The 21,994-nt window shown below is 40.2% G+C and overlaps 1 protein-coding gene across 4 annotated transcripts in view; it reads left to right on the top strand.

Annotated features, from left to right (window-relative positions):
- The first annotated feature begins 7,092 nt into the window (after positions 1 to 7,092).
- The window catches only part of SRPK2 (SRSF protein kinase 2), a 152,342-nt gene continuing 137,440 nt past the window's right edge, over positions 7,093 to 21,994 (top strand). For 3 of the 4 annotated variants that reach the window (XM_057417812.1, XM_057417811.1, XM_057417808.1), the window contains exons 1-2: positions 7,093 to 7,231; positions 7,331 to 7,415. In XM_057417812.1, the coding sequence (XP_057273795.1) occupies positions 7,216 to 7,231; positions 7,331 to 7,415 (101 nt within the window). In that variant the 5' untranslated portion in view covers positions 7,093 to 7,215. Of the gene's footprint in view, positions 7,232 to 7,330; positions 7,416 to 21,994 lie in introns of those variants that run through there. The other variant, XM_057417810.1, reaches the window with a different exon arrangement.

Here is a 21,994-nt window from a genome sequence, read left to right as displayed (position 1 = left end):
GATGGGCTTCTTTTACCTGAGGACCAGGCTGGCCCTAGAGAAAAGGAGAATAGTTGCCTGCGATGCAGATTTCCATTAGAATCCAGACTATGATCAATTTCACTGCAAATAAGATTTTTGTATATTTTACTTACTTATAGGGAGATTCCCAGTACTATTTCATATGGTACTTCAGTTTATAACATAATTCTTGATCTTGAACTATGTATTATTTTGGGGAAAGAAAGAGGCAGGGAGCCTTAGTCAAAGTTTTGAACAGGGAAGACAAAGATGCTAGAACCAGAGCAGTATTAGATCAGTTGGTATGTGGACAAAACCATCAACAACTTTATGTTTCCACATGATTTCAACTACAATTCAAAGGAAGCAACAAAGGAAGCAACACTCTCTTCTCCTGGATTGTCAGTGGTAAGAGGCATGCTGTGAGTGTATGTGCTGGATTTAGCAGTGTGTTGAGTTCACAGTATCATTTCTTGCTTCCACCACAAAGGAAATGGCACAGTGTATTGTTCTATTGAATGCAAATAGTGCTGAGCATATTGGTAAACAAATAGATTTGGATCTATCCTACAATCAACTAATCAGATCTGCAGTCTATTACCATTTTGCAATTGGTTCTTTCCATCCTGCTTTTTGTGCTGTTTTCTTCAATTATGTTCTTACTTTAAGAATAATGCATAAATTAAGACAGAGGAGGAGATTTTACAAAATGGACTTCTATGCCTAACTAGTTTTTGAATGGCATAAAAGCCTTTATTTTCAAAAGAGGATGAAATCATGCATCTAGACAAAGAAGAAATCATTGTCCTCCATTGGATTTCTTCCTCATTAGGAAAGGAAATAGCCGTAATCCTTTAGTTTTGTGCTTAATCCTTCTATGTATCAGGGCAGCACAGCTAGTAAAGTACTGAATATTCTGGAAAGTGGATAAAAATTCTGATGCTTAGAAGTTACTGTAAATAGATGTACATATTGTGTGAATGCATTTTTGCAGTGCACTGATTTTAAAGGCCCAGCTTGAGAAATACTGTAATAAAGACACACTCTTTGGTAACAATATTTACATTCTAAATGTTTATTGTGAGATTTTTCAGCTCTGAAGGCGCAAGCACGTGAATATTTCCTACCAGAGTCATTTGTGTTACTATAATGAATGGCAGAGTGGGTGTAAAACACGATGAAATCAAATCCAAAATATCAAGCCCACTGAATTAATTTCTAAACAACAATGCACAAGGCCAAACTGCAATGGATTCTTTGTGCTTTGAATGAACATAGCTGACTTTATTATATTTTCACTCATATTTGCTGTTACGTGTCTTCTTGTAGGAGCACAGGGAATTTCATGTGCCTAGAAGTGGATAATCAGTTTTTGTTCCATTCTTTTAAAGTAACAAGGTTAATTTATGAATGCTCTTTGTGAAGACTAGAAGGAAACGCTGGGTGGCTAACAAGCCAAACCAGTTCTACTTTTATTTTAACAATTACCTGTAATATTTCCTGCTTTTAAAAAGTTAATTTTGCTAGTTTACATGGCATAGATATGGTACAGACATATCCAGACAGAATGAAATGGAATGGCTAGTTCACATGTTACAAACCAGGCTAGTAATGCCTAAGACTATTGAAGCTGGCTGACATTTCACTTTGTAACATCCAGTTAATGTTAACTTTGTATGATTTTAATTATATGAGGTGAAATATTCCATGTTGAGTAATGAATTCATTTATACTTCCTAAAGACGGTTGTTTTGATCGTATTAAAAGAATCCTGACGCACTTGTTGGAAATGCCCCTCTTGCACAGTAGTTTCTCATACCCAGCAGCTAGCCAAGACTAAACAAAAGTGGCACTGCTCTGTGCCTTAATGGTAAACAACAGTGTATTGGTAAGTGTAGCTGCTAATGCATGTTGCCTGTGTCCCTGAGCCATCCTTTACCAAATGCTTGCTTGCTATAAACCAGGATACACTCTGCTGTCAAGATGAAGTTCTTGAACTATACCCAAACAAACCATTTTGGCCAGTGCTTCTTTACTGCCCATTTCCCTAACAGAAGTTTTTTTTCAGAAAGCATCCTGATCTGAAAGTTTGTAAAGCAACACTGAGATGCTGCAGGGTAATGGCTGTTAATTTCTCAGAAAGGTGTTGGTGAGGGTGTTGTAGCAATGTCACACTGAAGAATGTGTGAAGAAAGGACATCTGGGGCACTACTGACATAACATAGTACCATCCTACTAGTCAGCTGGTGTTTGATTTTTCTGAAGGCTGTGAAAAGATCTATCAAGTGAAAGTACAGGGGAGGTTATGGAGAAGAAAGAAGCTTTATGCTTCAAGAGAAAATAAGTCAGTTGCTTCCTCTTAGATTAAACTTGATTTTACAGTTGGTCTCTTGTTGTTTTCATTGTGACTATTATTTGTGTAGTCCAAGCCAAGAGAAAAGGAAACTGGATAAGCCCTGCATGTGATTTATAATGGATTCTCATCTCACTGGTTCGCAATCCCTACCTTGGAGTAGGAAGCTAAGACTTCATAGAAAGAGGCTTTAATATCAAAGATGTGCCTTTGCAATCTCTTTGAAAATCTTCTCAAACTTGGCCAAATTTTTAAACTATAAACCAGCATTTTGCACATCCTGGATAAAGACATGTGAGAATTTAATACTTAAGTCTCAAAATATTCCACAATCACGTAACATAAATCTCTCACATGCATGACCAGACTGCAGAGCTGCCATTCAGAGAGAATGTGGTACGCATGAGGAATAGTAGGCATGAGTCCAAACCACCACTGCATCACTGCTGAACAAGTTTCCCTGTAATTGCTTATGTTGTGTTATCACTGCTGAAGAACTTTCCCTGTAATTGCTTGTGTTGTGTTTGATCAGAAAACTGAGAGCAGCCACTAATCTTTCAGTGATCCTCTTTTCCCTTGCTGACCTTTAATCAGCATGAAGGAAGAAACCATCCAATTAAATACAGGGGGAAAAAGGGGTAATAGATTGGAACAGAGAGAGGAGGAAGGTTGAGATGAGAAGGGAAAGCTGAGTAAAGAGCTGGGAAACAGGAGAAATTTCAAAAATTGAAGACAAAGACCTAGGAAACTGGAGGAATTTTACCTGAATGTTTGGGAGCCTGCTGGAAGTAACTGGGATAGCTAGAACAAGTCATTCTGGAAATCTGGGTACTTCAACACCAGAAGAAATTTTATCATAAACATATTGCACAGTGTTTTAATCCTATTTCAAATCTGAGTTAAGTCATGCCAGTTCATGCCCTATTTTAGATAATGTACAATACATATCTGGGTTAATGCAGCTATTTCTGGGCATAGGTAAGTCTTTAATTTCATCTTGAATTAGTGTTAAACTGGCCTGCTTTGTCCTTTCTATATTTCTTGTTTTATTAGTAATACCAATTAACTTGATAAACAAGAATTCTCTACTGATGTTAACCCTCTGCAGCTGGCATACACTGTGCCATTTTATAGATGAAGAAAATGAGTCAGGTGAGTCATGTAATTTGCTTTAGGAGGAGCACAAGTGAAACAGTGAATGAGCCAGGAATCTAAATTCAGGAATTTCTGAACTGTTTTATCCTGGAAATCTCATGTTTCCTGCTATTTTTTTTTTCTCGTTACACTACTGAGGAAACAAGTTCATTTTTTTTTTCTTTCACGTGTGCATTGCTCCAGTTAATGTTAACTGATTATACTTAAGCAGTGATGAGCCAACAGTCCTGATGTTAAAAGCAAACCCAGCTTATTAGTTACTGTTGCTCAATACTTCCTCTCTGTAAATTTGTTGTCTGTGTTGCTCAAAAGCAAGCTGAGAATTGTCCTCTTTGCTTTGTTTATGTACTAGAGGGAGAAAAAAAACACCACACTGGTAGCCAGAAAATTCTTTAAGTGATCAAGAGAAGGACAGACACATTGTTTGTGTGCCTACACAAATGTATCACACTTCAAGAAATGTGGAATGGGGGTGGGAACTGAAGGAACAAGAGACAACCATGAAAGGCGAGAAGACGAGAAGGCTGGACTTGCATATTAATGAGAACTGGCCTTTAATTGGGAATTTCCTTTCACTACATTGTTCTTTTTCCTTTTTCCACCACCCACTGGTTTTGTTTATTTTTTTTCCTTCCTCTGCCTTATGTGTTATTTCTCGTTTGTTCCATTCTGTGCAAGAGCAGCATGAAGTTGGCTCATATCCTGATTTCTGAGAAAGTACAGTTCAGAGAGCATGCCACCACAGAGTGGGAAAAGCAGTGCTGAAAGGAACTGGTACAGAAACCAGGGCAGAAGCTTCCAACATCCCTCTGCTGAAGCAAGAATTTGGAATTATTCTCAGAAGGATGATAATACCATGTTTACAGGATAGCTGCTAGGTAACTTTTTATTCTGTACAAATGTATTCCATTCACACCTGAAAAGCTAAAATGTCCTCTTGTGTGGGATATTTCAAAGCTAGGTGAAAAGGAAACAAACCTAACATCTGTGGGGTGTCAGGTAACTGGTCCAAACTATATTACAAACAGGTAAAAATATAATTTCATAATTTGCTATTTTCCCCTTCTCCTCCCCTGTCGTTTGCACCTAAGATCACCCAATTCTGCTGTTGTTCTTCCTTTCTGTGTAGGTCATATCACCTAAATCTTATAGTGCCCTTCCTCAGAGTGAGTGAGCTCTGTGGTAATCCTTGTAATAAAACAGACACCTGTTCCCATATTATGTTCAAAGTGAGACAGCCAGAAGCAGATACATTCTGACCCAGTCCACTGTGCTTTATTTTGTACACAGATTTTACAAATGCCTTCTTTTGCTATTTAGTCTTCTCTCTTGATTCATCAGTTATTTTTGAAAAAAGTGAAGTTACATACAATCAGACATATAGAAATAAAGATGGAGAATTTCACTGAGTGGATTCAAACCTAATCCAGGGTGGATCAATTCCTAACAGTCTTCTTATTTCTGTAATTTTTTTCACTTCCTATTTATAAGTGTCTCTTTAGGAAGAGAGCTGCACTCAAAACAATCCGAAAAATAAGGTGTTTTTTTGGTTATTCTTTTCTGAAATACTTCTACTGACCTTAATTTACTCACCAGTTAGTTAACTGCACATAGTAATCCTCTAACATAGAGTGTCAGTGATTTTTTTGCCCTTCTGCATGACCGTCCTCTGAGTGGCTCCTTGGGATTGGGGTGGGGAAGAAAACCCAGGAAGATTACAGTCCCCAAATATGTGTCCGTTAGAACTGAAAGAAAGTGACTGTGTAGATACACCCACCTGGTCCCAACATAATTCCTTCTCTGTGCACTAACAGATTGTTCCCTTGCTGTGATTATGTTGATGACATTATGTTTGTGAGGGAAATTCCTTCCTGACTCCAGATCTGGTGAATTTATAATCCTGTTGATGTAAGCAAAGCTCACTGTATTAATCTTAAGACCCAATTGTCCAATCAGTTCTACATATAAACCTCCTGTTGAAGTTAACAGAATTGCACGTGAGTAGCTGAAAAGATGATTGGACCCTGATATGGTTTCTGCTCTACAGTGATAGCTACAAGGTGACTTTAAGCCAGCACTGCCCTGACAAAGAAAAAAGCAGTCTCACCATTTTCTCCATCATTAGCTGCTTGTCTCTACTGTTTTTTGTCCAAGCACAAGTATCCATGCAGGAGCACAGCTTAACCAATGAAGTTAAGATTAGCCTGGAAACAAAGGGTAAATATATAATCTTTTAAATATTCAACTATTATTAGATTTCAGGCACCTAAACTTTCTTAGCAGAAAGGCTTCAAAATTTCAATACAGTGTTCTGTTGTCTGACCTATCACACTGAGTTATCACTAAAAGACTAACCACAACAAGGGAGACAGGTAATACACCAACACTGCACCTTACCCCAGCAGTTTATACTGGAAATGTTTTTTTTTTTGCTGTGCTCTTTTATGATGGAGAATGGGACACAAAATGTTTTGATTCAGAAATACAGCTCTTGGTGCCTTGTGAGAGCTGCAGTTTAGGAACTTTATGGTCCAATTGTTTTCTGTACATTAGGCTCTCTAGGCAGACAACGAAGTATTAGGTATTGTGGTACCTCCATTTTGTGTTCTCTAGCTTTATCTTTATGTTCCTCTCCCACTCCTAAGATGAGCTAACCGTAACTAGGGATTCCATTTTCTGTCTAATTGAGATCTCAATAATCCAGTTACTTAAGACCAGCGATTACTGCTAGTTCCCTTCACTCTTGTAATACCTTGACTACAGCTGCTTTTAGATCTTCATCCTTATAGATTCTTCCATCTTGCCATGCAGGGAGGCAGTTCTGCTCAAAATTTAATGACTGTCCCGTTATTTTTCAGTTACTATGTCTCTGAATTCCAATCCTAAGTGAAGGTAAGTTACACAAGCTTCACACTCATACTGGAGTGTTTGATATGGCTCAGATCATCTTCTGCACTGGGTGTTGTTATAGACGACACAAAATTTCAATCATAATGCTGTCAAAAACTGAGCCATGCTGTACACAGCACACTCAAGAAGTGAGAGTTTCTTTATCATGGGCAACAAGACTTCGCTGGCAGGAAAAAGACAACTGCCAAGAGTGGTTCATCATGACAACCAAGTAACTTAGAATCAGCATTAAGGAAATCTGATTTCCCTGTATTTGTGTCATGAGGTTCATTGGTTCTGGCATCTAACCCCAGACAGGTCTCGCGACAAGCTAAAGCTGATCTCGCCCCAGCTGCTGCCAGAGAGGCGGACAGCCACCTCTTTCCCCCTTCTCACAGCTCCCAGCATGGCGCAGCCGCAGGGTGATCTCTTTGCTACTCCCACTATGACCCAGAACTTGTCAAAACTAACTCGAGTTAGTTCGACGACCCGGCACAGCCCGCCCCGGCGGCAGCCGATGGGGAGCAGTGAAACAGGCCCGCCCTGCCTCCCCTCCGCCGGGCGCTGAAGGGGCGGGCTCGGGCCGTACCTCAGGTGCGTTTCCCCGCGCCGCTCTCCGCCACCTGCCGCCGCCCCGCCCCCGCCTTTCCGGCTGCTGCCCCGCCGGCCGGTCCGCGCCTGCGCAGTGCGGCGGGGCGGGGGTGCCGGTGCTGCCGGCCGGTGCCCGGCGTGCGGGCGCGGCTGGTGGCAGCGGGGCCGGGAGTGGGCCCGGGTCAGCCGGGGAACGGCGCCCGCCGAGCAGCGTACGGCGCGGGGCGATGAGCTCGCGCAAAGGTACCGCGCTGTGCCCGGGCGGCGGGGAGGGAGCGGGGGGGCTGCGTGGCCGCCGCCACCACTCACGCCGGCTCCGGTTTGTTCTCTTATCCCCGGCAGTGCTGGCGCTGCAGGCCCGCAGGCGGCGGCCCAAGCAGTCCGCGGCGGCCGGCAGGAGGGACAAGCACCCACCGTCCCACAAAAAGTGAGTACGGGGACCCCCGGCCCGCCGGGACACCGCCGCTCTCTGCTCTTCCCTCACGGTTCCCTCGCGCCCCACGTAGCGGCCGCCCGGGCAGTCCGGCGGCCCGGCCCTGGTACTTTGGTTTCACGCGGGAGTTCCCCCGCGCCCGCCGGGACAGACGGGGGAGACCAGAGCAGAGCACCCTCCCTGCCCGCACCGCGCCGGGGCCGGGCCCGCCACAGGGGGGGTGGGGATGCCGCCGGTTCCCACCGGAGATCGTTCCCAGCGGTGGCCCCGGGGTCAGCCTCCTTCGGCGGGGCTTCCCCTTAGTCTCCAGAAGCCCCTGTTCATTGGGGATCCGCACTGACTCGAGCTTCACAGCCCTCAAGTCCCTTTTGAGTCATCCTCCAGTTCCCCCCTATCTTCGTGGTCTTCTTTCCCTCCTTGTGCTCTCTGTTACGAGCGTTCTTTCTGGCGGCGTTGTCCCATCTGTTGTTAGTCCTGTTCTCTTTCTGTCTGATACACCCATCCTGCTCGCTGCCACCTGCTCGGTACCGGCAGTTTATTCCCTGTGCCCAGATGTGCCTAGCTGCCAGCAGTGCCGATAACTGCTGGCACATAAAAATATTTTTTTGGGCTGTTGTTTAAGTCTCTGGTCTTGCAGAAACGGTCAGAAATCGTGGTCTGTTCCCCCCACCTTCTCTGCTAGCTTTTCATGTTCTTGCCATTTCATCTTTTCTCATTTGCATAGCACCTGTTTCCACTGAACCATGTAGGAACATTCTCCCATCTCTAGTGTTCTTGCTTTAACTGCTCTTCCGTAGGCTAATGTGACCTTGGACTCCTCCCTATTTTTCTTTTTTCTCCTAGTAGTGTTGTGTGCTTCCCTCCCTAACTCTTACTGTATTTTGTTCAGTGAGACTTTATTGGTGACTCATTAAGTCACCAATAGTCTCTTGTCTTTGCTTTTGTTCTTTGGTAATTATATCTACCTGCTTTGTTCTGACAGGGAACATACAGCCTGATGTTCCTCATCCCCCTTTCCACCTAGTTGGCCAGTATGCAGAACTGGGAAGTGGTTTATGATGAATAGATGGATATGTATGTGATGGGGTAAAGATGTTGCTGTGTGCTATGGCAAATGATTCAAGGGGAAGATCATCTTCTTTCTGATTTTTATAGAAAGAAATGCTAATGCATCCCTGATCCTCGAGGTTTGATTTGTTTGTTGGTATGTTATTGGGTTTTTTTTTTGGTATTTTTTTAGTTATAACAAATGGGCTTTTTTTTCCCTTTGAGATGGGTAAAAATAACGTGAGATGAAATGCTGGTGTAGTGGTTGTCAGGCTTTGACAACTAACTTGTGTTCACATCCTGTTCTGTTATTTCCTCCAGTGTTGTATGAAAGCTGTGTTATGATTTCAGTTACATGAATTTGGAGCTATTTCGATGGAAACAAGCTTTTATGTGTAAGATATGTGGTGTGGTTGGAAACATGGGACCCCTGTTTCCAAACTCTTCTGGAAAGTCAGTTTGTAACCTTACATGGGTTTGTTCTACCACTTTGAAAGCAGAAATAGATTAAATTTTAGTGTAACTCTGGGTTCAGAACTGTTCATGCCGCTTTCAGTTAAGACTTAACCACAAGGTTATTAATAAACTTCTGTTCTACTTAGATGATACTGTTTAAAACACTTCTTAGTAGGGCTGCCTTGGCATGTCTTGCTGAAAGAGTTTGTCAAAAATTTGCTTTCACAGACACCTAGCAAGCGCAGAAATGGTACTCTCTTTGTGTTTGCTGAAGAAACTGGCTCCTGTTAAGTCAGGGTGCACAGTCAGTAGCTGGACATTTGCCATACTGAGTCGGCATTTCCAGATGCAATGGTCCAATCTGTTCAGTTGCCTCGGGAAACAGAGGTTTTGCTGTGGTAGACAACAGAGCCATCATTTCTTTTCTGGAACTTGTGTTTTCTTTTCTCTTCAAACCACTTTTATGGAGACCTCCTAATCTGTTTTGCGCTGCTTTCTGAAAGAGAGACCATTTTCAGGCTTTTTAAGTCTCCTTGTGTGTGGCTAAATAGTTTAGGCCCCCGAATTAAAGCCAGCATTAGACATTATTTCAGAAGACAATCTCAGCAAAAGTATCCATTTTGTCCTGTTCCTAGCCTTGCTTTAAATTCAACTGCTTCAGGATATACTAGTGTGTTAGAGGCATACAGTTTCTCTGATGCACATCAAATGCACAGTAGCTGAAGATGAAAATGTCTGTTGGAGGGGTGGACATTCTATACTGTAAGTTCCCTGTAGTGAATTTGTTCACTATGTGAAAATTGTAACTTAGTTTTGAATCCAAAGCTGTGTTTTTTTTTTTTTTTTAAACTGTGGTTCTTAGGAAGACTGTCCTCTCCTGGGTCATAGCTTTATGGAACAACTTCCATTGTTGCTGGTAACAATGTGCTTTAAAGGAACTGCAGGATTCCTCTTCTGGAATTGGGTAGGAGAGTTATATCACATTGTAGCTTACTTGAAGGCTTTTGTTTGAAGAGTATTAAGATGATGACACAAGAAGAAGAAAAGATTACAGTGCTCTTTAACACTGAATAGCTTTTTGTCCATTATGACCTTAATTGCTGTAGAAGGCTGTGAGCTGGTCCTGTAACTGCTCAGTATTGACCTCTTAAATCGATGAGAAGTGGTGGAGGTGAATCCATACAATAGGGTGGAAAAATAAGAAAGCAGAAGTTAAGTGGCTTGTGTTCTGAAGAGAAAGCACTTTGTCTTGAATCAAGACTACATCTAAAATTGCATGAAATAATAAAATCTACTTGGTATGATTTTACTTTGAATGCAGCCATCCAAGCTTCTGAAAAAGAATAACATATCACTAGTTAACAGTTAAGATAACAGCACTTGATTTTGGTTATAATAGATGGATTTGCATGTGCTGTGTACATACTGCTTATGTATTTTTTGAGTTGGAGAAAAGATTAATCAAAATGGTTAATTCAGGTCTTCTGTGAGTTATTTCTCCTTAAATGGAGATTTGCACTGAGAGAGGTTTTGTATGTAAAAAAAATCCAGGTGATGATGTGTGGATGTATGGAGAGAGGACTGTGTTGAAAACTTAAATACAAAAGCATAAATCCAGGTATCAAGATCAACTTTTCAAAATTCTGTTTTCTTGTGGAGTAGGGTTTTTCCTTTTGTCTTTAAGCAGTACTTCAGGTGAGAGGCCATGTGGTATTGCTTTATAGTGGTGAAAAAGTATATATGGTAGATAATAGAGGAAGAGCCAGATTTCCATACTGTGCACTTCCAGATGACTGACTTATTGAACCCATAGATATTGTACAGTTATGAAAGTTTTGGATATATGACATTACTGTGGAATCTTAAATGTCTGAAAAGAATTCCCTGCTTGCTTTGTCAGTGCTTCTGTCCCACGGTGTTTTTCAGTGTCATTCAGTAAGTCTTTGAGGAGAATAGTGCACAGTGTTATAGTGCACTATATAAAAGTCCAGCTTTCATTAGCTTCATTTATTTTCTGCTTGTGGAAGTTTAGCAAATCCTCCCCAGATTTCTTCACTAGCTTTTTTCCAAGTGTGAGAGCATGAGGGTGGAAGTGTGCATATGTAAAATGTGTGGAATGGACTTTTGACCACCTTTGGTGTGATGCCACAGCATGTGGATATCCTAGAGTGACTGTATATCTTAGGGTGAATTGGCTTGGGAAGTCCACTCAGTGATGTTAGGAGTATGTACTCAAAATGTGATGTTGATGTGAATTGCTGCTCTTGCCTTCTTTCTTAATAGCCTTTTGTCTTCTTGCTTAGAATATTTTAATCGGAGCTTTATCTTCCAGTTTCTGTCAAATTTTAGTATTTCATTAATCTACCTATACTTCAGGGCTGATTTTAGTTGTATAGATATAATACTAATAGGTGTTTTGTAAAGTAGTAAATAATCGCATATATCGAGATTACAGGAATGTAAAGAAGGTGGTGTTACATGTTTGATCTTGAATATTTGTGTCAGTTGATACTCACTTTTGTAATGTGATAATTAAACACATATCTAAGACTGGGATTGTGGTGGTTTAAACCCTAGCCAGACAGCTCGTTCACCCACTCCCCCCCCCCCTTTTTGCCCTCCTCCCCCTCCCGGAGGGAGGGAGAGGAGAATCGAAAAGAGTGCAACTCCCACGGGTTGAGATAAGAACAGTCCAGTAACTAAGGTATAACACAAATCACTGCTGCTACCACCAATAATAATAATGATAAGGGAAATGACAAGGGAAGAGAATACAACACCTCACCACCAGCCAACTGATAACTCGCCCCCCCCCCCCCCCCCCAGCCTGACCAAGCACTGACTGATACCTCGTCCAACCCCGCAGTCCCCAGCCCTTCCGGGTAACTCTCAGTTACCTCCTGGGCATGACGTGCTGTGGTATGGAATACCTCTTTGGTCAGTCTAGGTCAGGTGTCCTATCTCTCCTATCTCTGCTTGCTCCTGGCTTCCCCTCCTCCCTGGCAGAGCATGAGGCTCACAAAGTCCTTGGCCAAACCAAAACATCATTGTTATCAGCTCTGTTCCTAGGCCGAACAGCTACCTGCTGCACCAGCTACCAAGGAGGAGAAACATAACTGCTACTGCTGAACCTAGGACAGGGATGTAATTGAATCTAGAGTAAACTTCAGTGTAAAGTAGGATGTTTATTACTAAGCGTGTTCACCTTTTTGTTCTGTCGTGGTTTAAACCCAGTCAGGTAATTCGTTCGCTCACTTCCCCCCCTTTCTTGCCCTCCCCCTGCTCCCGGAGGGACGGAGAGGAGAATCGAAAAGAATGCAACTCCCACGGGTTGAGATAAGAACAGTTTAGTAACTAAGGTATAACACAAATCACTATTGCTACCACCAATAATAACAATGATAAAGGAAATAACAAGGGAACAGAATACAACACCTCACCACCCACTGACCGATAACTCGCCCCCCAAGCCCGACCAAGCTCCGACCGATACCTCCTCCAACCCTGCAGTCTCCCAGCCCTTCCGGCTAACTCCCAGTTACATCCTGGGCATGACGTGCTGTGGTATGGAATAGCTCTTTGGTCAGTTTGGGTCAGGTGTCCTGTCTCTGCTTCCTCCTGGCTTCCCCTCCTCCCTGGCAGAGCATGAGGCTCACAAAGTCCTTGGCCAAACCAAAACATCCTTGTTATCAGCTCTGTTCCTGAGCTGAAAGTCAAAACACTGCACTACACCAGCTACCAAGGAGGAGAAACATGACTGCTACTGCTGAACCCAGGACATGTTCTGAGCTCTGTGTCATGTAGTAAGAAAACATCCTGCAGCTCTATTAAACTTAATTTCAGAAATGGGAATGGCTCCAGAATTTCTGATATTCTGCAGAGGTCTACTTGCAGATTTGTGTAATGAAAGTAGTTACTGTAATGTAGGTGTCAGAGCATCTGTTATCAAAGAATTATGTGATCATACAAATTTGTCAAAAGTTTGTGCCTTTTTCATAGAACAGAAGTTGGAAGTGATCTTGAAAGATCCTCTGGCTCAGTCTTTTATGGCAAGGGGAACCTGGATGAGGTTGTCTAGCACCTTGTCCAGCCGCATCTTGAAAATCTCCAGGGATTAGTTGTTCTCACTGTGAAATTCTTTATTATATCAAGATGAAACCTCCCAGTGCAACTTATACCTATTGCCCCTTGTCCTTTCTGTGTGGCTCCTAGTGAAAAGAGAGACTAATCCTCTTTGTAGCCACTCTTTAAGTATTGGAACACTGTGAGGTCCCCCCTGAGCCTCTTCTTCTGCAGGGAGAAGAAGCTTAACTTTTTCAGTCTTTCCTCAAAGGGTTCTCCAGCCCTTTGATCATCTTCATGGCCCCCCTTTGGACCTTCTCCAGTTTGTCCATGTATTTTTTCAGTTGTGGGGACCAGAAGTGGACATGGTATTCCATGTATGACTCGAGAAGTGCTGACTAGAGTGGGATGATTACATCTCAATCTCTTGTTAGTAAGGTCCCTGTGGATGTAGCCAAGGTTGGCTTTGCCTTCATTGCTGTGATGAAGTTCAGCTGACTCGTGTTCAGTTTTATTGTCCACCAGGATGCCCGGGTCCCTGTCAGCAGGGCTGGTCTGCAGCCATGCACATCCTAGTCTGCACCAGGCTTCTGGGTTATGTCAGATTTTGAACAGGCAATGAATAAAGATGCCATCCTGGGACCTGAATTTCTTTTGTAATAATTTTATTTGATGAAATAACCCTGGTTTTAGTATAACGGTTGTTTTATTAAGGAAGATAAACCGGTTTGTCAGGGTTATGTTAAACAGGAGTGCCTTTGTGGGGGAGGGAAAATGACTACATTTTGTGTTTGAGATCATAGTGAGGTGAGCTGTCGGGGTGTAATAATTCATGAAGATCAGGCCACTTGTTCTGCAGTGCATTTTTATTTTTTTAACTCTTGTTTACTGTAATCATGGAGTAGGATGGTAATAAATTTTGTGGACAGGATTTCAAAATATAAGCATCCATCCATCTCTTCCCTTTGTTTGCAAGATGATGGCAAACTGTAGGAGCTGTCAACTTTTTTTTTTAACTACAATTTGACATTCTGTAACTGAATAAATAAAAATGCCAGCTTGTACAACAACTATAATTTGGTTTGGTAAAGACTGGACCAAATCAAATTCATTTTTGTTTTGGATAACTTCGCTGGATTCCCACACATTAACATGAAGGAAAGAATTCCTTTATTACTTGGCTTCTTGATGGTGTCCTAAATACCATTGTGATTATTTCAGTGGCTTAGTGTGAAAAAAAGATTGGAAGCCATGCATGCAGTCCTTTCTGATGGCCATAGATTATCCAGACATAGGGAAAAAGTCAAACCTGGGGAGAAGCCTGTTCTTGTCATGGCTATGCTAAATATTCACCTTTTTGGTTGCTGCCTTGCAGCATGAATCTTCTCAGAGTTTGTGGTCAGTCCCAAACATTTTCTGGAGTAGTAAGAGTGATAGAAATGAATGTGTCTAGCTGAGCTAAATGTTCCAGTAAGAATTTGAAATGTGGGACAATAAAAACATTCAATCAGAACACTGTATTGTATTAAAGTCTCCTTTTATTCATTTAGAGGAGAACTGCTGATCCTGTTGAGAAACAGGCACAAGACATTTATTTACTCCTAAAAGACAAGGATTTTGTATTTGAAGTCTTATTTTTAAATCCTGTTCGTGTTTTTTGAGATTTTGATCTTTAAGGATTGTCATCTTTTCACCAAGAAAGCTAATGGCAAAGGTGAGCAATTACTGCATTAACTAGTGAACTGTAAGGCAGTAATGGAAACTGCATATGCTTCTTGTAGGCATACCTGTACTTTGAGTGGTTTCACTGCTTGCTGATCTGTTTGTCTTCCTAGTGTCTGTAATAAAAGAGTAAATCTATACTGAAAACCATTTTCATTTGGTCTCTGGCTGTGATTGCATAAGACAATGAGCTTTTGATAGTAACCTTATCTAGCTTCCTCTTCCTGTTTTCTCATGAGAAAATGCTACTAGATTTGCTACTATGCACACAAACACCTATATGCATGATTGTGTATAAATATGTGTATATAAACAAGTTAAATATGTTAATCCTTGTTTGAAGGAAGCCTGGGTCTAGGTATAGATAAGAAAGGCCAAAAAAGTTAGTGTACAGAAAACTAGAGAAGTGTTTCAGTGCTTCAAGTGTGTTTGTTATGCTTGGACAAAATAATAATTTTGTATTGTGACAACTAAGTTTTTTTTCTTAAAAGTAGATACTATCAGGTAGTTCTTGTGCCCTTGGGTATTTGCTGATTGGATTTTGTTCACCCATCAAAGGCTACAGGTATGCTTCTGGGGCTTCCTGTATGAGAATGACCATGATCGCTGAGTCTGAGGTAGTCTTGGAGCTGTTCTCAATTGTAATGTGTGTGAGATTGTTGGTGGGATTTTTGATGTAGGGATTTTTTTTTTTCCCTTTCATTTTGTTCTTGGCATTGTTTAGTGAAGAATGTCAGAGAAGCTAATGTTTAGTTTTTAAGCTTTTGCAGAGAACTAGGAAAGATTTGCAAGGATAGCACCAAAAGTTAACCAATGTCTAACGAAAGCAAATAAAGTGACCTCAGCTCTCTACAGAGGAAAGGGATAGGACTGTTAAAAATGAAAACACAACTATATAGCAGTTGTATTCATAATCCTTCCCTTTTCTCACTGATTACTCCTTTTGTAACAGTTGTTGCCCAGCTCTTAACTGGTAATGTAGCCTGTATTTTAATAATAATTAATTATGTACTAATTGCCTTTGGGGAATTTGGAATGAGCCCTATTTTGCTAGGTTGTTTTTAAAGAAAAGATTTAAAAAAGCTTTCATTAGTATTTAAATGGACATAAATTGTCTATCTGTTTCTGCAATTCCCAATATTCTTGTCTTAAAAAATACTGTTGGTCTCAGCTTTCATATACTGATAACCTTGCTTTCTGTTTTTCCTAGTGAGTTAACAGTTACAGTGCATTGTAAGAGGGATGGTTCTACTTAAAGTTGGCAGAGCTTTGGTAGTAGTCTTCCTCCTATACCTCCCTGTAATAAAGCACATTACAGAGCAGATTGCAGCAGTCTATATCTGAGCCTAAGATAACCATAGATGTAACTTTCTGTATTTAACAGAAGGCATTATGAACAAGCTTTTTGGATGAAAAACATGGGCTAAGTTTCAAAGTGAACCTCTGTAAAAGTAGTAACTTTTTATTTGTTACACGTGTACTGTTATTAATTTAGCCTATATGTTTAGAAATCCTATGATTAAAACAGTGCATATATCTAGATACCACGTATTCTGGTTTTGTCCAGCGAAGCAGCTGGGAGACCTTGACTTTTATATCAAGGTCTTGCATAATGAAGTAATGTTCTGCTAGGAAGAGTGTTTGTGTCTGAGTGTTTCGCTGAAGAAATCTTGCTTTGAGTGTTAATGCTAAAGTAATCTTATTTTGAACTTGTTTGTTAAGGGCAAACCACAGAATAGACTGATGAAATAATGCTTCTTGACAGTATTAATGCCTTACTGTTTTTTTCCTCAAGTGAAGTTAGTCAATTAAAAATCAATACTTTGAATGCAGGAGATTAAAAGAATCAAGGGCTTCAGTTGCCTTGAGCTATTGTCAATGCTTAGTTTGCAGTTTTCTAAAATGGGAGAATTCCATAGTTAGAGGTCAATTACATTTTCCTATCCCTGAGGAAAAAAATGAATATCTCTGTTGTTCTTGTTGCAGCAATAAAGGTCAGAGCTGCCTAGGTACAATATCTGTATCTTAAATTCTGATATTAGAAACAACTTTTTACTAATATTCAAGCTGTACTAAAATTATAGTGCTCTTGTATTCATGGTTCTTAAGAAAATTCTCTTGTGACATCTCTTTCTTCCTTTGCATTGATCTGTTTCTTCTAATTTTCCCTCTCACCCCAGTAATTTCTGTTTTAATGTGCTTGTGTCCCACTCACTGCCCTCCTGCTGTTGCTTGCCTGTATGTGTCATTATTCCTTCTTAATAGAGTGAGACACATATGTTTGTATAAGATCATTATAGAAGAGGTTCTTCGGTAGTTGCATGGAGCCTGGAGTGGGGTGTGATGAAGTGCTATTTCTGTGACTGGTTGCCTGAAAAGTTGCTGCAAGGGTTAAAAATACATGATTAAGCTGTGTCTTAGAGACAAGGTACAGTTGGTGAAGCAGGACAACTCCTCCTCTTCCAGAGTGCTTAGGAAAAATATAACCCTGAATTCCTTTCCAGGGCCTTTTGAAGGTTGGGCTTCCCCTGTGGTTTGCCCTGCTGAGCTGTGGGCAGTTAAGTGAGATGGACCCACGCTGTTGTGCTGTGTGGGACTGCAGAAGTGTGCTAAGGCAACTAGTTTTACTTCTTACACCTTCCAGAATCTGGAGTACCCAGAGATCACTGACCACCTTTGGTGAGGATCAGTTGGGCAGCTTGAGTTTATGTATCCTGTGGAAACAAAACAGTAGAACACTGAATTCTAGAAAATAATAAGGCATAAGTTATTAAAATCCAAGTAGGAAGTCATTAAAAGAATGCCAGTCAAGTGCAGCTAAGGCTGTAGTTAAGTAAGGTACCTAACAAGACAACATTTTTTAAACCAGGTTTTATAAATGGCTATTTTAATGTTAGAAAGCTAATTATAAAATGTTTTAAAATAAATTGTGCTTCTGTATAAATTTTAATATATTTTTGCTCATCTTACATGGTTCACTCTTAACATCTCAGAAAAGATGATGTAGAACTAGAAGATACGTGAAGGAGGGAGTAAAGGTGATTAGGGATATTGGACAGCTTCACTTATGACTAGTACTTTTTAGTTATGTAAAGGTAGTTAAGGAGCATTTTGACATGCCTGAAAAATCATTACTGGTATAGAAAGGGAAGAATGATTAACTTGCCATTTTTCCATTACAAAACAGTGGTATCCAAAGAATGACTTTAATGTAAGAAAACAAGACACTTCTTTTTATGCAGTACAAATAGCAGAATGTGGCTTTGCAGTATGTTGCAGAGGCCAAATTATAGATGGGCTTAAGAAGTATGAGTGGACCACTGGTAGTTCTTAAGTATACTACTGCAATTTGGCTTTTCAAGCCAGTGTTTGCTGAAGCTCTGTCATGTAAGTTTGCCCTAATATAGAGTGATCCATTTGTATAGTCATCTCTAAGCATGTTTCTGTCACTGAGTGCAGTAATACTGGTGTAGATATGTATTTGATTTAAGTTACTGTGGCAGCTGTTAGATTTTTAAGGCCACCTCAGTAGATCACTTGCAACATCCGATAGTATGTGTAAGCCTGACAGTATTTGTGAGCCTAGATCCAGAGAGGGCTTAGGTGGTAACAGCTTGTGGCACTCCTGTACCTGGCTCAGGATGGAGCTCTGAAATTGGAGTTAGCTACTAAATCTGAGTGAATCCGTAGAGGTGTGTGTTTGAGAGGAGCTTTCATAAACCCAAGCACAATAAGGTAATGGCGGAGGGGTGGGGAAACATGCCAAGGAGAGCAGAATGCTGAAGGAATGGGTGTGCCTGAAATGCTGCTTTACCGGTAGATGCTGATGCCATCTGCAGGTCTGCGTTTGATGCCAAAATGAGCCTGGGTTTTAAAGTCGTCAGTCTAAGAATTTAGGTTATTTCCTCTGTTGTTGTGAACAGCTAACTTTGTTTTAAAGTTTCAGTTGCGTGCTTATGTAGTAGCTCAATAATTCATTCACCTGTGAAATAAGAGTTAGATGCTTGAGGAATTTCAAGCTTATTATTTCAACCTGCTGTGTGCAAGTGTCAGTCATGGGATTATAGGTCATGGTAGGCTTTGGTGTGTAAGGGATGGCCAGTAACTTTATATCTCTTCTGTGGAATAATCAAGACCAACAGACTGATGGAGTTGAATGACAAGTGATTAAAAGGGAAGCGTTGTTATCAAGTTTCACTAGTACACAGGTATCAGCATCCTGCTTGACTGGAGCCAAGTAACTCTGAGTTACAAAACAAACACATGGTAATTTGGTCAGAATGAGGCTGTTTGGGTGATTAAATGGTTTTGCTTTTTAACACAGCAGTCACAATTCAGCATTTCTATGAAAGATGGAGCCTTGAGGAGATCAGAGACTTAAACTTCAAGTTCCCTTTTCTTGTGTGTCAAGGCACAGTATGACAGGTCCCTGTTGCCAGAATCTGTTCCCAGGTGAATATTTTAACATTTTAGCAGTGTCAGGGAAACTTGGGAAAGACCAGGAGCTTCACAGTACTATTACCAGTTCTAGCCCAAAAGAACAGGAATCCTCTTTACAGGTAACAGTATCTGAAAAGAAAAAAAAGCAACTTTATATTTTTTTTTTTTCCTTTAAGGTACTCTGTTGCTTGGGGTGACCTGCTTTGTATATGTCGGTATACATGCTTTATATACAACAATATATTAGTAACTTAGTTTTCCAGCACATGTTGTTGTCCAAAACCATGGTGCTGGTCCTAGACATTTAACAGAATTCTATTCAAATGCTATTAGAACATTGCTTCTCTGTTTTTAATGTCAATTAGAGATTTTCATATTTTTTTCTCCCAGAAATGTGGGAGCAACTTTGTAAGTCTTGGGTTGTGTCTTGCTCTATAGCAACTTGTAAGTCTTGGATTGTGTCAGCAGTGTTGAGGTGATGCACAGCAGTTCTGGTAGTTGCTTCCAGCACTGTGCATTTTATAGAGTCACTCTTTAATCAGGAACAGACAGTCCTGGGAACAGGGAACTCTGTGATGAGCTCTTCTTGCTGTTGTGGGCAGACATAATCTGGGCATACCAGCCAGTCAAGGCTCTTGAGAGGCTGGATGTGAAAAAACAATGTGTGAATCTCAAGTTGACTGTAACTGTGAGATAGAGCTATAAAGAATTAGGCTGAGGCTACCACTATGTTTTAGATCACCAGATACCTGCTAGATAACTACTTTGGTCTTTAGTATGGATCAGTTATTTCAAAGTATTGCATTCTCACTGCTAATCCAAGTTGTTTGGTAAATCCAAGATATAGAAACTAGGTTAAAACTATTTATTCAATAGACAAAACCTGGTTTTCACCAGTTGTCCAAAACAAGTATTCAGAATTGATTAGTTACCTAAAAATGTTGCAACAAAGCTGTCAAACTTTCTGCATATTGTATAGGAAACACGGTGTAGAAAATTATTTCTGCTGTTCTGATTATTGAGAACTGATTCTCTGATGTTTATTTCTGAAGTCAGAAAAATGAGTTTTGTGTAATGAAGATTTACCTTGGGAATAAAGATGTTATTCTTTTAAAGTGCTCATTTTTGATCTAATTTTGTTTCCAAAATTCTTGCTAGTTTCTGTCTCACAGGGTGCTATATCTTGTCCTAATTGTAGCATTACAAAAACTTGAGATAAAGTGTAAGTAGACGAATGTATTTGCAATGCTCTATTCTTTTCCCACTTTAAAACATTCAATCACCATTTTAGATAATTATGTCAAGCAGTAAAGTCACCTTAAAAATAAAACTATGAAAAAGGTAAAAGAAAGCCATTTCATGTTTAACACTGGAGAGTTATTTGGCAGCAAAAAATTATCTTTCCAGTTTATTTGTGAGATTCACAGATAGCTAAAAATCACTTTGTGATATCTTTAAGAAGTGGGGAAGGAAATCTCACTTTATGTTTCTGGAGGACATACTTTTAAGCAGAAGAATGTGACTGAGCTTTTAAATCAGAAGGTGGCATTATTTATGTTAACAGTGTCTCTCTTAAATCCAAACAAATATGTAATTAATTATGATAACAATAATGCTAACAGTGCAAGAGTTAGCAAATACTTAAAAAAACATAATCCAGAACAAATGGGACCTTTCAGAGTTGTTCTATTAGGATGTGATGGAGAAAATGCAGAGAACTTGCTTGTCCTGTTAGTTTATTCAGAATGGTTTTAAGGGCAATAGGCAATGGAATTGAATGTGTGCCAGCTCTGTCCTAATTACAGTTCACAGCCTGAAGTATTAAGTTGAATTGAAACTGCACATGGTTTAAATTAGTATGTTAAACTCTGAAGTGTGGCGCACCAGGTGCTGGCATGTTTGATTTAGCAACTATTTAGCTTTGCAGCAATCTCCAGCAGGAAGATGAGTTGATAGCTAATGCTCAGAGTCTGTTTTTCAGAGCCTTCTCTCAGATTTTGTTCCACAGCAAAATTTCAGGTTTGACACCATGAATTTTACATTGGTAATAAAGGAGATGTTTGAAGATAACATTGCAGTGATAAGAAAAATACTTTGTTTTTCCATGTTTGTATCCTTAATAAGTTTTTTCCCTCCCCAGCTGATTCCGTGTCAACTCTGCCAATATTTTATTTTTGAGAAAATGTGTACGCTCTACTTCATATGTACTTCATATGTATACCATACTTTAGATCGATTTAGCTAATAAATAATGAATATGTATGTGCATATAGGTAGAAAATTGCCTTTACGTAAGAAACTTAACTTGTGAATCTTTAAATGCCGTTCAAGCTCAGTGCATAAAGTCTTGTAACACTCTACAAAGGTAATAGTCTAATAACAGGGATGAAGGGTGTAATCTCTTAGTGTTTCAGGAGAGGCTGCAAACAATGAAATAGAAAAATTGTTCCCCTTTCACTTCTTTGCCTAATAGTATTGCCTTTCTTCATAGGTTTGCTTCTTATGGTATTCTTATCAAAGCATGACAATGTTATAAGCAAGTGAAATAAAAACAACCAAGCTGCCTTGTGTCTGTTCTATAATGATATACTTTCCTTCAAACTGAATTACCAGATAATGTGGAATTAAAACTTTATCAAGAATTAAAAGCATCTTCACCCCATTTCTCAGAATAGAATGTAATTTCTGCTTTTATGAGCAGCAATGGAAAGCAGCGAAGCCCAGATTTGCTGCTGATAAACATACCTAGAATATTGCAATGAAAAGTGTGTGAGCATATAATGACATTTCCTTATCTAAGCAGATATACATTAATATGGTGGGGAGTATTTGAAGAAAGGAAGCAG

The sequence above is a fragment of the Pezoporus wallicus genome, unplaced genomic scaffold, assembly GCF_028554395.1.
Source record: "Pezoporus wallicus isolate ANWC-B61680 ecotype Strahan unplaced genomic scaffold, APGP_CSIRO_Pwel_v1 contig_5542, whole genome shotgun sequence".
NCBI lineage: Eukaryota > Metazoa > Chordata > Aves > Psittaciformes > Psittacidae > Pezoporus > Pezoporus wallicus.
This window is presented reverse-complemented; position numbering and strand designations above follow the sequence as displayed.